Consider the following 13,779-nt stretch of genomic DNA (forward strand, 5'->3'; position numbering starts at 1 on the left):
CTTGCACTTTATGAACTTTATGGTCTTTATGAACTTTTTGAAAAGGTTCCCACCTCTCAAGCCTGTCCAAGTCTCTCATGATGCCATCTCTTCCATCCAGTATGTTGAAGTGTACTTACTTACTTTTGCACAGTGTAATTCAATTCAGCATTTTTTAATTAAGCATTAAAATAAATATTTTATTTTTGATGAATCAGAGCCAAGAGAGTTTTTTTTGTTTGTTTGTTTGTTTGTTTTAATTTCAGTTAGCTTTGTAGCATGTAATTATGATGTTTAGAGTAAGCATATTTTGAGGACAGTATTCATATAATTTCATCAGACATCAAATCTAGAAAGACTATTTCACACTACACTCCTTTAAATTAGAATTCATCACAGAAAAAAAGGAGTCTCAGGCAATAATTTATAATCTGCTATTTCATATCTTTTATAGCAATATGACTTCATAAATTATTTATGTTTATATAAGCCATTAATAAACGTGGTACAAAACATTTCTTCTATGCCAGTGAGAGGTTACTGGATTCAAATGGACTTTAAACAAACAGTGTAATCAGTGAACATGTAACACAGTTATCATGTTGTATTCAATAACAATATATATAGGACACCTGATTTATATTACTTATGTCTCTTGGGAGTGACCGAAAAAAATACTCTTGGTAAAAGTTCGTAATGTTGACATTTTTAAACTTATCTGATCAAATTCTCAATGCAAGTATTTTACAAAAGATTTCATTACATGAACTTTTTTAAGTGCGTGGTTTCAAATATAGAAAGTTTTGAATGTCAGCACAGAGAGAAATATAGACTACTTAAGAACAAAAGCTTTTAAAAGATGAGTAAAGACTAAAACTTAATGTAATGTAAATGAAATCAAATAAATTACTCTAATTTCTTTAGTATGCAGTAGTAAGTTTGAAAAGATAGAAGATGATCTCAAGCCTTTATTCTTTTAGAACATGTTCAGCTTGCTCCCTTATTGCATTCATAATTCTAGTTATAGAATTATGGTTTTGAAAGAAGGTTTGCAGCCTTCTTTTGTAATCATCCAAAAATTAATGTACTTTCCAAAGCTTAGTTGGAAAATAAAAAGTAGATAAAAATGGAGTAAATGTAAGAATAACATCTCAGTATCCTACAGATGTGTAGGATGTTGTCTCCCTTGTTTTGTCTAGCTTTTAAAAGACAGAAGTGAGAAGTGAAGGAAAAAAAAAAAAAGAGAGAGAGAGAAAAAAATGTCTGACAAAATGACTTTTTCCATGTTAAAAAAAAAAAAAAAAGAGAGAAGAAATAAAAGAAATAAAAGAAATTTGTGCCTCTCATTTGTCCTATCTCAAAATGCAGAACTTGGGCAGTGTGATTTTCATGGCCCTTTCACACTGGTGCTTCAGTGTTTTCCTCTTTTTGTCTTTCATTTTGTGTCACTGCTGGAGGTCTAGACTAAGAATCAGTTGACATTTTTCAAGATAGGTACTTACTGTAGCTAGGGCTACTTTCTATGTCCCAGCATCATTCCCTTTTCACACCTCCACCAAACTGAAAAGTATATGTTTTTAAGGGACATGTTTTTAAAACAATTTTCCTTAAATCTCAGGCAAGATTAGAGAACAATGACAATGGCCACAGTGTCTGTAAATGATCACATTACTGCCACATTCTCTTCATTTAATTTATGCATTTGGTAGTCAGTGATCAATGCAAAATATAATTTAAAAAAAAATCTTTTTTTTTTTTTTTTTTTTTTTTTCTTGTCTGGAGAAACAGAGGTGGTTTTTATGTTTCCATTAGTTGATTTAAATATGGCATAATTTTCTAAATTCAAAACTGCATGTTACCTTATTTTCTTGAAGAAGTACGAGAAAACAAAAAGAATGTCCTAAGCTTCTTAGATGCAGTTTGTGAGTTTGTGAGTTTGCTTTGCTTCTACTCCTGCAGTAACTCGATTACATCTGACATTCATGGATAAACAGGTCTATACTTCTAACACACCTTTTTAAAAAATGTATTTATTTAATAATAACAAAGCAACAGGCATGAATAACATGGGAACCTTTCAAAAAGCAGACAGCTCCAAAATTGTAAGGAATAACAATGAAAATGATGTAAATTTAGTCCCTGAGATAGTTAACAATACACTTGGTTAACATAACTGGAACCAAATTCTTCATATTTGAAATATTGAAAAGTTGCAGAGATGCTTAAGATTTGCTAATTTGCTTTGGTGAAAATATATTCCCGGAAAGTACTAAAGTACTGGAAAAGTACTCTGGAAAGTACTCTGTAAAGTACTAAAAACTACTGTTAGCACTGGCTTTCAATTTAATCATTTTTGAGATTTCAGGCTTTGAAAAAAAATCCTGTTTATTTATATATACGATATCAGAGGATATCTGAGCTAAGCTATCCTTGTCTACTGCATGTCTACTGCAAGTACAGATGCTGGAGAAAAAAATGCATCTTACAATTGACATGCTGTCTACTTAGAAAGTGTGCATATGTGTCTATGTATATATCATACATTCTTAGGTAAACTTCAAATAATGGGTGTAATGAATACTGTGCAATTTTTGCATTCATTGGGTTTTATTGTTAAAATCCCCTAGTTCTCTTGTAGTTTCTTATTACCTTCAGACTATAGAATATTCATATATTCGTATTTCGTAATATGAACTTTTTTTTTTTTTTTTTTTTTTTTTTACCAGTCCTTGGTGACTTGCGATTTAAACAGATCTGTCTCTATAGGAGACAGAGAAATACCATGTACCAACACGGGAGGCCTTTTTATTCTGCTTGCCTGCACTTAATCTGCAATCCTTCATATAATTTGAACTGTAATATTCATCACTTATACATGCATAAAAGTGCTGGGCTTCAGTTCTTCTGTAACTAAAACAAATTAATACATTTGTCTTCATTAGCTGAACATGCAGAAAATATAGATTCAAATTATTTATTTTTATGCAGGTCAAACTGAGTATTGAAACTAATTTGAGAATTTCAGTGCTTGAGCAGTTAATTTATTGTTGTTGAAATATAAGAATGTGTAGCTAACATATTTGATGAAAGAACCGTGTTTTTATAGTTACCTCAGAAGTATGTGTTGACGCATGATAGCTGACTGAGCATTATATTAAAGAATTGCCAAAACACGTCTTCCAGTAGCTGTTGTGAATAAACTCTCCGTTGGAGAAGTGGAGTTTCCAGCAGGATTTTGTTGGACAGGTGTAACTAAGTAAAGACATTATTCAAGCTTCAACATTGACATTATAGTGCTCAGGACCATTTGCTGCATTGTAAAGAATCTTCTTCAAATATAAAGAACAGAATATGTTGCTCCTGTAGTCACTTTAACCTTGTGAATCAAATTGTGGGAAAGAAATCTGCATGGAAAACCAAAAAAAGTCAGCTCCTCTTATTTACTGGAGTGATTAGAAATATATGGAATACATAGGACTGAAGCAGCTGAAGCTTCTAATTGTCTCCTCTGGATGCAATATAAAGTTTTGTAGGAATTCTGACCACTCCAAAGTATGAAGCTATTCCTGTTTGTATAACTTAAATAAAGATTACCATGATTTAAGATGTCATTACAGCTAGATATACCTAACAGCTAATTCATACCTCACCCATGATAAAAAAGCTAGTGGCAAAAACACTGACAGGTATTATTTTCAGAATTTCCATTAGAGCTTGGCTTCTGGAAATGCATGGACTGACCCTAGACTTTTCTTTATCTTTCACTAAACTCTTGCTCACCTTTCTAAAAACTATATACATTGTAGGACTGCATGTAATGTTTGTTAGACTCCTTCATTCAGCTGTATGGTGCTGTGTAGTGTTAGACAAATATTTCCCAAGGAGGCTGTATTTGTAGTCTGCTTGTACGACTGATACAGGTTTGCAAGAGGCAAAAACAAGTTTTTTACACTTTTCTACCTTAAAAACTTCTATGTCCACTCAAAGTTTATTGATATAGCACTTGTTTTCAGTAAATGTGGGGAGTGTATTTAAACTGCGCATCATTGTCATTAATTTATTTGTATCTTAGAGGCAAGAATGCTATAATGTTTGAGTATGTCATAAATATATATAAAAAAAAACATAGGCACAGAGCTAAGAAACTGATAAATGCTTCTGGTTTACTTCACTTAACATCACAAAGAAAATCTTTTATCAAAGCTACATTTCACAGAATCACAGAGTGGTTGAGTTTGCAAGGGACCTCTGGGGATCTTCTCCTCCAAAATTTCTGCTCAAGCAGGGACACCTAGAACTGATTGCCCAGGACCATGTTCAGATGGCTTTTGAGAAGCTCACATCTATTTCCTGGTATGCAATGATATCCTGTTTGTTCTATACTCTTAAAAATACATGGCTCATTGCTACTTAGGGAAGTGGCTAGTTTTGCTGTTGAGTACATCTTTTCAGTGGCATACTTATAACCTCTATATATAACTTCAATACATCTGGGACTTTGTTAGCTTTATATTTACATCCATATATATATATATATATGTATTAATGCTTCAGACATAATTTTATACAGATTTTCATTTGTATTTTAAATTTTCATATGTAAGTCACTGCAAATAGAAATTGTTGCATCCCTCACTGATTTTGTTGATCCTAGAAAGTTATTAAGGTCTCCATAATTTGTGTAACTAGGCTGAAGGTACTAGAGTGATTCTTTTAGCAGAAGTTCTCATTCCTGCAAACTGCAACTAGAGAGAGATCAGCAAATAATGTATAGTTTATGTTCTGTAGGCCCTCCAGTCCTAGTTTATCATGGAGATAGTTCTTGGAGTCAATGGAGAAAATAAAACACTTGGAACCCAGGGAAGAAAGGAAAGACCAATTCAGATATTTCCAAACTTGACTTCTCTTTTTCTTCCATAATTAATGGAAAATTATAGTCTCATCTTTTCCCTCTGAGTTTGTGATGGAGTTTTAAATATCTTGGTGTCTGTGTCCCTGCTCCTTTCCCCAGGCTCAAGTCATTCCCCATGCACAGACTGGTAAGACTTTTTTTTTTTCAACTGCATGTGATTTCATTTATATTTGAAGTTCACATTTCTGCACATGAAAATTAATGTTGTGTGTGCTTTCTATGAATACGACAGCATTTTACTCATTTATTTATTTATTTATTTTGAATTTATGCTTTATTACTTAATTCTTATTCATACTGTATTTATTTTCCACATGCATTCACACACATGGTCAGTGAGCCTTCAAGTTTCTGTTCACATTTAATTTTTTCTCCCTGAAAAGCAAATTCTCTTCAGTGAAATAGTTTTGTTTTTAAAAAGTACACAAGGAGGACATCACCTTCCCTCAACACCTTATTAAATGGCTTGACTCATCTTGCACTCATGATGGTGAAAATTGGCAATAATTTACAAAACCTTTTACATTTACATGATGACATTTTTCATTTCTGCAAGGAAAACAGCAGTTTTAAGTGTGTAATCTGTATGCTGTGTCTATTGTCTCTCTCTCTCTCTCTTTTTTTTTTTTTTTTTTTTTAGTCTCTTTGCACGGTAATTCTGTCATCCACTGATTCTGATTAGACCACAACATTTTTAGACACTTCAGGGACTTCTGGGTAGATTTCCCATTGCTATGTCTTTGCAAAGTGTAGAAACTGAGTGCAAATCAATTTAGTTAGAAAATTTAGAAAACAGCTTGTCAGATCAGAAGATGGGTTAAACTGGGTCCAAAATTATTTCTCAGAATCCTATGTTATTTTTAAATATTTATAGGCAGTGTAGCCCTGAAAACATCTCCCAAAGATTATAGTATGCACTTACACTCCCCAGGCTCTTGTGGATAATCACTTTCCTTCTTCCATTTGACTGAAGAAAAGCATCAGATACAGGATTTTGCAGAGTTTCATAATAATCAGGATGGTCTGAAATCATGTGACCTAAGCTCACACATGCACAAAGGAATAGAAAAGAATTTGCTCTCCCTTCTCTCTGCTTTACATATAGTCCTGTGTAAACACAGTGTAGCTCTTAGTGCAATCTTCTTTTTTAAGGAGGAGATATGATAAAACCCAAGTTCTTGCAATGTTACTTTGAGGCTAGCTCTTCCCACCTTTTATTTTTGGAGTAAAGGAATAGCTCAGGATATTTTACAATTAATTGTCTTTTCTGTTTTATTTCCATCCTGGCACATCAACCCTTTGCAATTAGCTATATTCTCATGATAAGTTCTAGATATGTAACACAATAAGTTGAATAGTATGTTAAAGGAGAAGAAATTCCTAATAAAACAAAATAAAATAAAAAAATAAAACGAAATAAATAAATGTTTTTCTAGTGTAAAGACTACAAATTATCCTACAAATGTCTTTCTTCAGCTCCTTCATAGCTGACAAAAATACATGAAATAGTCAAATCTCTCTAGCGGGATTCTGAGATTTATTTTTTTTTAAGGTATGAAGTTAAAGAAAATACATTTTATCATTCAGTCAAAGGAAACACCATAAAGATGATAGCTAGTAAGTAGCAATATTATGACAGAAGGAAAAAGAGGAGGAAGAAAATTTGTAGACCTGCATTCATATCGCATGAAAGAGGGGATGCCATGCCTTTTCATCTACTTCTCTTTTTTTTTTTTTTTTTTTTTTTTTTTTCCTCTTGTATTTCTTAACCACTTTAATGCAAAGTCTTTTGTTCTTGTTTAGGAAGGAGGAGAAGAAAAATTATGTCTTTATTCTCTCAAGCATTACACAGATCTTAACATAGAAAAAACAGTTCTAACTGTTGATTTACTCAGTAACATTCAGAAAAGTAAAGTTTTCTCCATTGGCATTCTTTGTTAATTAAGTTAGGTTTTAAAGTACTCATTGAAAAATTCTTGTGCACTTATAAAGAAAAAGAGAGCAGATGACATATGAAGATATGACAGTACCCTGTGAACTGCCTGTATTGAAAGGTTCAAAAGCTGCAAAATTATCATGTTATTTTAAAATACTTAATTATGAGAAAGAAATATATTAAAAATATGAAAATTCACATTCTTGTTATCCAAACACTTAAATTTATCTTGTAAATTGTAATTGTCTGACAGTGTATCAGATACAGACTTTTGTGGCTGTATCTTGATGTTTCTTTCATCAAGAAATTGATGTTTCTTTCTTGCAAGAAAGTAATAACAGTATAAAGTACTTATTATATAAAAGACCTACAGCTTTAGGGTAGCAAGCTATGAAGCAACAGCCTGTAGATTTAGTTATATTAGACTAAATCTACTGCAGAATAATTAAAGCCTGATATGAATTAAAAGGTGAACACTCTTTGGCTGGATTTAATAGTTTAGTAGACCATTGGACTCAATGCGATAAGACTTGCTTCATCAAGTTGCCTGGCTTATAACCAACATCAGCTGTATCAAGTTCTGCACATATGTAGTTATGTACGTACGTAGGTTTGCACTTGTGTGACCAGTGGGACCATGATTAAATGTACTTGTTTTTCCATAAATGTTATGGTTGTAAAGAAAAGGATATATATTTTTTCCCTGTGGCATTCATCGCATTACATTTTATTCTTATCAGGTGTAACTAACTTTCTTTAAAATATACACCACTGCAATATATGTTCCCTGTGATCTCTTTAGGTTCTCCATATAGAGACAAGATCACTATAGCAATTCTACAGCTGCAAGAGGAGGGCAAGCTCCACATGATGAAAGAGAAATGGTGGAGAGGCAATGGCTGCCCAGAGGAGGAAAGCAAAGAGGCCAGTGCTTTGGGAGTTCAGAATATTGGAGGAATCTTTATTGTCCTGGCAGCAGGATTGGTGCTTTCTGTCTTTGTGGCAGTGGGGGAATTTTTGTACAAATCAAAAAAAAATGCCCAGTTGGAAAAGGTAAATATTGTCTTTTCCTATTTCCGTATTCTATTTATGATCTAGTTAAATAATATTTTAAACTTTTGGTAGCCAAAATGTAGGTGCATTTTAATTGTTTATCGTATAATACAGTATATAAGAAAGGATCACAGCAAAGTACCCAAAGGTTACATTTACAGCTTTTAATTTGTGTTCAATGTGTTTAATTGTAGCCAGCTTTCAGGACAAGTGACTATTTCTCCTCTTATTCAAGCCTGAAAAAAGACAGCTTTTTACTTCTGGAAGTTCACTGCAGTTAATTTTATGGATGAAGAAGAAATCCGAAACTGTAATGGGAAACAAATTAAACTTCAGCAGATAATTCTGATTTTCCAAAAAAACAAAACTGTCTGTTGCTCAAAGCCAAAATATACAAATGTCTCTATAGAAATTTTCTTTCACATGTTTATACTTGAAAAGTTGTCCTGGTACCATCTGGAAAAATTTACATCACCAAGATTTTTTGTGGGTTTACTACTGATTATGATATAATGTCCTGTCATTTCAGACTGACTTGGTTTTGAAAATTCTAGTGTTAATTTGATCTCATCTTACAATTTTTGCAACTGCAATACTGTAATTGTGCCAACACTGATAATATCTTGGGAAATTCTTAGGTGGAAATATAGTTTCTGCATAGTGAATAAATCAAATAAATCTCTCTATATGTATGTGCCCATATTTAAACCTAAACTCAAACTATATATTTTACTGCTATGATATATTCTGTATTTTAAAAATGGAGATGAGATAAGCTTTTATTTTATTTTTATTTATTTATTTTTATTTTTTCTAATACCTATGGCAAGACCTGTATGTCTATTTAGTAACTTAATTTCTTAATTTAATAAAATCAGTAGTAAATCCAATCAGTATATTTATATTTATATTTTTTCCAGATGCTACTAGTGAATTTTTGTAACTTGAATTATTACTCAGAAAATTTAAGATTTGTTATCACTTCTTTTGAGGCTACCTTTCAGTATGCAAGTATCCTTTAATAAATAAATTGTTAAAAATATTTTTTTCTAATACGCACAAAGGCAGTGCGAGATCACAAGGTCCTAAACACAGTGTGAACATGGGTATATTTGATTAAGTTGTTAAAAGCCCATTAAGAACCTATCCTTTATGATACTTTAGGGTGATTCCATTCTGTAAAAGTGCTTTTGAAATGTAATGTTTCTGAAATTAATTTATGAGAGAAAAGATAACTATTATCTAAGTACCCCATGCAAAACTATCCATTCCTAAGGTGGATATGGATTTCTTAATGACAATAATTTGGTTTAGCTTTTCTGGACTTTTAACAAATACTCACTTAGAAAAATAGTTTTAATAGTGATCTCATAACATCAGTACTTTAGTGTTCTGCAGGGTGTGAATATATAACTTGACACTATCAGCATGTTGGAAGTTGTGTGAGGAAGTAAACAGAAAAGACTTACAGAAACATAACTTGTTTCTCTAAGCCCTATGGTTTGTTGTTGTTGCTATGTTCTGTTTTTTTTTTTTTTTTTTTTTTTTTTTCCCTGTTATTTCTTTTGTTTTTTTTTGATCTATTTGCTTCTTTTTTAATCTTGTTTGTTAGTGATGGATAGATATAGCAACAAGTGGAGGTATCTGAGCTTTTTACCAGAAGTGTTTCATCATACATCAAGTATTGATGTAGTTTTAAAAATTAGGATTAAATCTGAAGCAGATGGAAGGATTAGGTCTTTCCACTCACCTCCTTCCTCATCTCAAATTTCTTCCATTGTATCCCCTCTCTATAACACCCAACTATGCTGATCTCAGGAGGAGAACAGTAAAATTTCTCGAGAACTTGACTTGTAGAATAAAACTAACTAACTAATGATGACAGGATCCCTGCATGTGACCTTCCCTGAACCACCATCACCCATTTTTCTCCCAGCATCCTGAGACCTCCATGAATGTCTTCTTTCTTCCTCTCCAGAAGTAGCAGATCCCCTTTGCCTAGGAGAGAGGAGCATTGCAGCAGCCAAAGGGGAGATAAGCAGGACTGTCATGTTTCCAATCCCTACATCTTTTCTGTTGTCAGTTTGCATGAGTAAATCATGCAAATGACGCATTCTTGGCTTTCTCACAGGGAGGGAGAAGACACCTTTTTATGGTAACACTTATTGTTTCAGCCCTTTAGACTCAGATTATCATTCCAGCATTTGTATAACGCTCATCAGCATTTGGAGATGGAAAAGATGGGGTTGTTAAGGTCCCATTAACAACCAAGGAAATGAAAGAAATTAGATTACTTCAGTTGCTGAATATATGGAGTACCCTGGGATACAAATGGACATATTAACACATAAGTCTGCATTATAATGCACAAAATATAGAGTTGCATTTCCTTTGTGGCAGTGGGGAAGCAATGCAGATTTTAAGTGTATAATCTAGATGATTTTTTAGTGTTTTAGACGTCAGCCCCCATCCTGGAGTGCACATGTAAACAGAGACATTGGTTAGTGTGAAACTGTTTGGAGGAGTGACGTCTCAAAAAGAACTGAGCTGAGAAAAACATCAGACAAAATTGTGTTATTTTCTAAAAAAACATTACATCTTGTAAGTAAAGTGACTCAGAATATCAATTCTTCTGATGTGCTAAAAAAAATCTCCAGGAAATATGGGACACTAATTTTACTCCTTCTTTGAAACAGATACCAATAACCAGAATACCATCCATGCATCCATGCAAGCACAGCATTTTCTAGACATGGAAGAACTCCTCTTTTATTGACACCTTTCAAAAGTGAAGATTATTCTGGATGTTATCACCATTAGGCTGTTAGTCAGTAATACTTACTATGGTCAGTTTGTTTGAAAAATAACTGTCCTAATTTGCCAGGTATTTTCTATAAGATTCAGATCTGATCTAAAAAAAAAAAAACTAAAATTTGCTACCATTTATAGCCATTCAGAATTCATTGAGATATCAGCAGGTCATACGTAAATCTGCTTGGGAAAAAAAAATAGCATATGTACATTTTATTAATCTTGATCTGTTAAGCACTTCAAACAATGTGAAATGAGACACATATCAGCATTCTGTTTGTTTCCTTAGAGGAGATCTGGTCAGAAGTTCCCTATAATACAAAATACTAGTTTAAATCTAACAATGAACCAGTAACACCAACAAATTGTTTCTGGAGTTATACAATCAAATTGTAACATAAGAACTAGCTAAATTAGCCTCTTTGAAATAAGTATTCATTTATAACTGATTATAAAAACAATAAAAATAATACATTGATATTAAATTGCATTTTATATAGATTTCCCAAGGAAGATAGGAACAATTGAATGTGCCTCTGTAAATATTTGTCTGCTCAGCTACACAGCTGAATGGAGAAAGATTAGTCTGGATGGTTTATCTCATAGATATAGTGAATGAGTCCTTAGCTGTTTGCAGCATTGGACCCAAGGCACACATTATTGATTGTGAATATACATGTGGGTTACATACGGTGTTTTACTTGCAACTGCAGATTCCACTGAAGTAACAAGAATTTTTGAATGCTTAACTGTGAACTGTATATGAAACTAACTATATCTTTGAAGATGACACAAACTTAACTGGTTGACCAAAATATATAATTTACATAAATTTCAAACACTCACCGAATAAAAGAACCATGTTTTGGTTTTGATAATATAAGGACAGAAAGAATAGAAGTGCCTGATCTTAGCTGGTTCAAAATGCAGTTTTACTGGGCTGCAGAGGCATTAGGTTATGGTAGTATTCAGAATTTTTTTTTTTTTTTTTTTTCTATAATTGCCAATAATTCCGTATTGTATACCTCAAACACACACTGTAGTAAAGGGATAAGATGTATTTTGAACTAAATAATCCCACTAGTCCTGCCCAATACCTAGTCTCACTGGTTGAGAGGGAATATTAGGAATGGGAAAGCATTGCCCTTGTCTGGCAGAATTGTGATATTCCAGTGGACACAGTGGGAAGGGTTTGGAGGAAATGACAGTTCTGAGGCTGTCCCAATTGCATTCCTTCAGAGTAACCACAAGATGGTGCCTTCTATTTTCTCAGAGGGAAATTTAATTGTTACTTTTTAATAGAATTTATGTCACAATGCTCACTTTTTTTTTTTTTTTTTTTTTTTTTTTTTTTTTTTAATTGCAGCCTTTTAAAAAAATGCTGAAGGCTTGTACTCTTTGCTATTATTTATAATACGAACATCTAATTATGTCAACTGCTTGGAAACATGTTATTAAGTAGAGCTTTTTTATCCAGCCAGTCTTGACTATAAATGCTCTGCCATTTGCATTTTATAATTGCTTTTGCTGGTGAATGACCTGCTCCCTGATTTTAACAGGCACTCTGAGGGCAGTGAATAAGCACGTTAGAAACAGAAGCCATCTAAAACAATTACTACATCCTTTTTTGTTGCTGTTTTTCAATGTGTCATGGATTTATGTACATTTTATACATTTATTTTTGTACTGATCATATTATTATCATAAAGGCCAGGGAAAACATTGGCATGTGGACCATTAATATTTAGCATAATACATTAGTTGATGGGTCTCAATTTGAGAATTTCTTCACCTTTCATTCATTTTCATTAAAAAAAAAAAAGAGAGAGAAAAAAAGTTCTCTGAGATTTATGAGATTATCTCTATTTTGACACCACCTTCACACACAATGATCAGGGAGCTACTACTATAACTGTAAGCTGTTTGGTAGAAAGTACTTGTTCACTACTGAAAACTTTAGGATAAAGTTCACAGCATTACTGAAGACAGTGACAAGTATATATATAGAACATTACATTTGTTACCCTTGCAAGTGGTTGTACCTATCCTGGCCATGGTTTCTTTAAAAAAAGGTAACATGGGCTTGAAAAGTAATCTTGAAATTTGTTTTTATTGGCATAATGGACCCACACCTTTGCAAGAGGTTGAGATGAAGAAGCTGTTGTGCTGTAACCACAGTTGATACTGTGCCCTTATTGTTCTTTTCTCAAATGCAATTTAGCTTTTCTTGATTTGTTTAAATGAAGTTAGTGTAAATGCTAACATGGGCTTTATTTGTCAAGCTCTTTATCTATAGTCTGCATCAGGATAAATTTAATTCATTATGACTTACTAATGAATTATTAAATTTAATTCATTATGACTTAGAATGGCTCCTTTTAGAATTGATATGAGCAAAGTGCATACATGTACCTTGTCTTAACCAGATTGGTCTTTCAGAAAGAAGTTAATACATATTGGAATATTGTGAATGTTTCTTTGTCAACAGGATAGTGGAAAGTCAGTATTTCAATTTCTAAGTTATTGTCCTAACAAAAATGTAAAGCAACATATTACAATAATTTTGTATGAAAAATCAAAAGATTTTTAGGATCCCTTCTTACCTAAATAGATTTTAAGACCTCTTCTTATTTTACCACATATTTTTATTATTATTTTAATAATTTAGTTTTCATTAATCTCTTTCATAAAAACTGTAGTGTTACTGGAGTTCAGAGAATATTTCTAATAGTTTAATATCAAAAGTCAAATATTTGGGACAGTAGTTTCTAATAGTTTTGGGGCAACCCCAGAGTAAATCCCAGCACAGAGAATTTTTTTCCCCTTTCAGAGAAGGAAATTCAAAAGATTTTAAAGTTGAAAAATGTGTTACTCAGGTTACAATAATAAATAAATAAAGATATTAAAAAAAAAAAAAGTGGGAATTAATGGTAAATCAAAGTAAAAGCTTTGGGATTTATATCCCAAGTAACTTATACAACATAGAGTCAGTGATGTCATCTGTATTACCATGTCATATTTTGTAATGGAGTAACCTCAGAATTTTTAATGTTGGCTGGGAGAAAGAGCAGTAGCTGTGACAATTCAT

The 13,779-nt window shown here is 32.5% G+C and overlaps 1 protein-coding gene across 5 annotated transcripts in view; it reads left to right on the plus strand.

The window, feature by feature from the left end:
* Positions 1–13,779, plus strand: part of GRIK2 (glutamate ionotropic receptor kainate type subunit 2) — a 444,423-nt gene that overhangs the window by 400,944 nt on the left and 29,700 nt on the right. For all 5 annotated transcript variants that reach the window (XM_084513441.1, XM_084513443.1, XM_084513442.1 and 2 more), the window contains one exon: positions 7,630–7,880. In XM_084513441.1, coding sequence (XP_084369567.1) covers positions 7,630–7,880 — 251 coding nt within the window. The remainder of the gene's footprint in view (positions 1–7,629; positions 7,881–13,779) is intronic.

The sequence above is a fragment of the Aythya ferina genome (assembly GCF_964211825.1).
Source record: "Aythya ferina genome assembly, chromosome: 3".
Taxonomy (NCBI): Eukaryota; Metazoa; Chordata; class Aves; order Anseriformes; family Anatidae; genus Aythya; species Aythya ferina.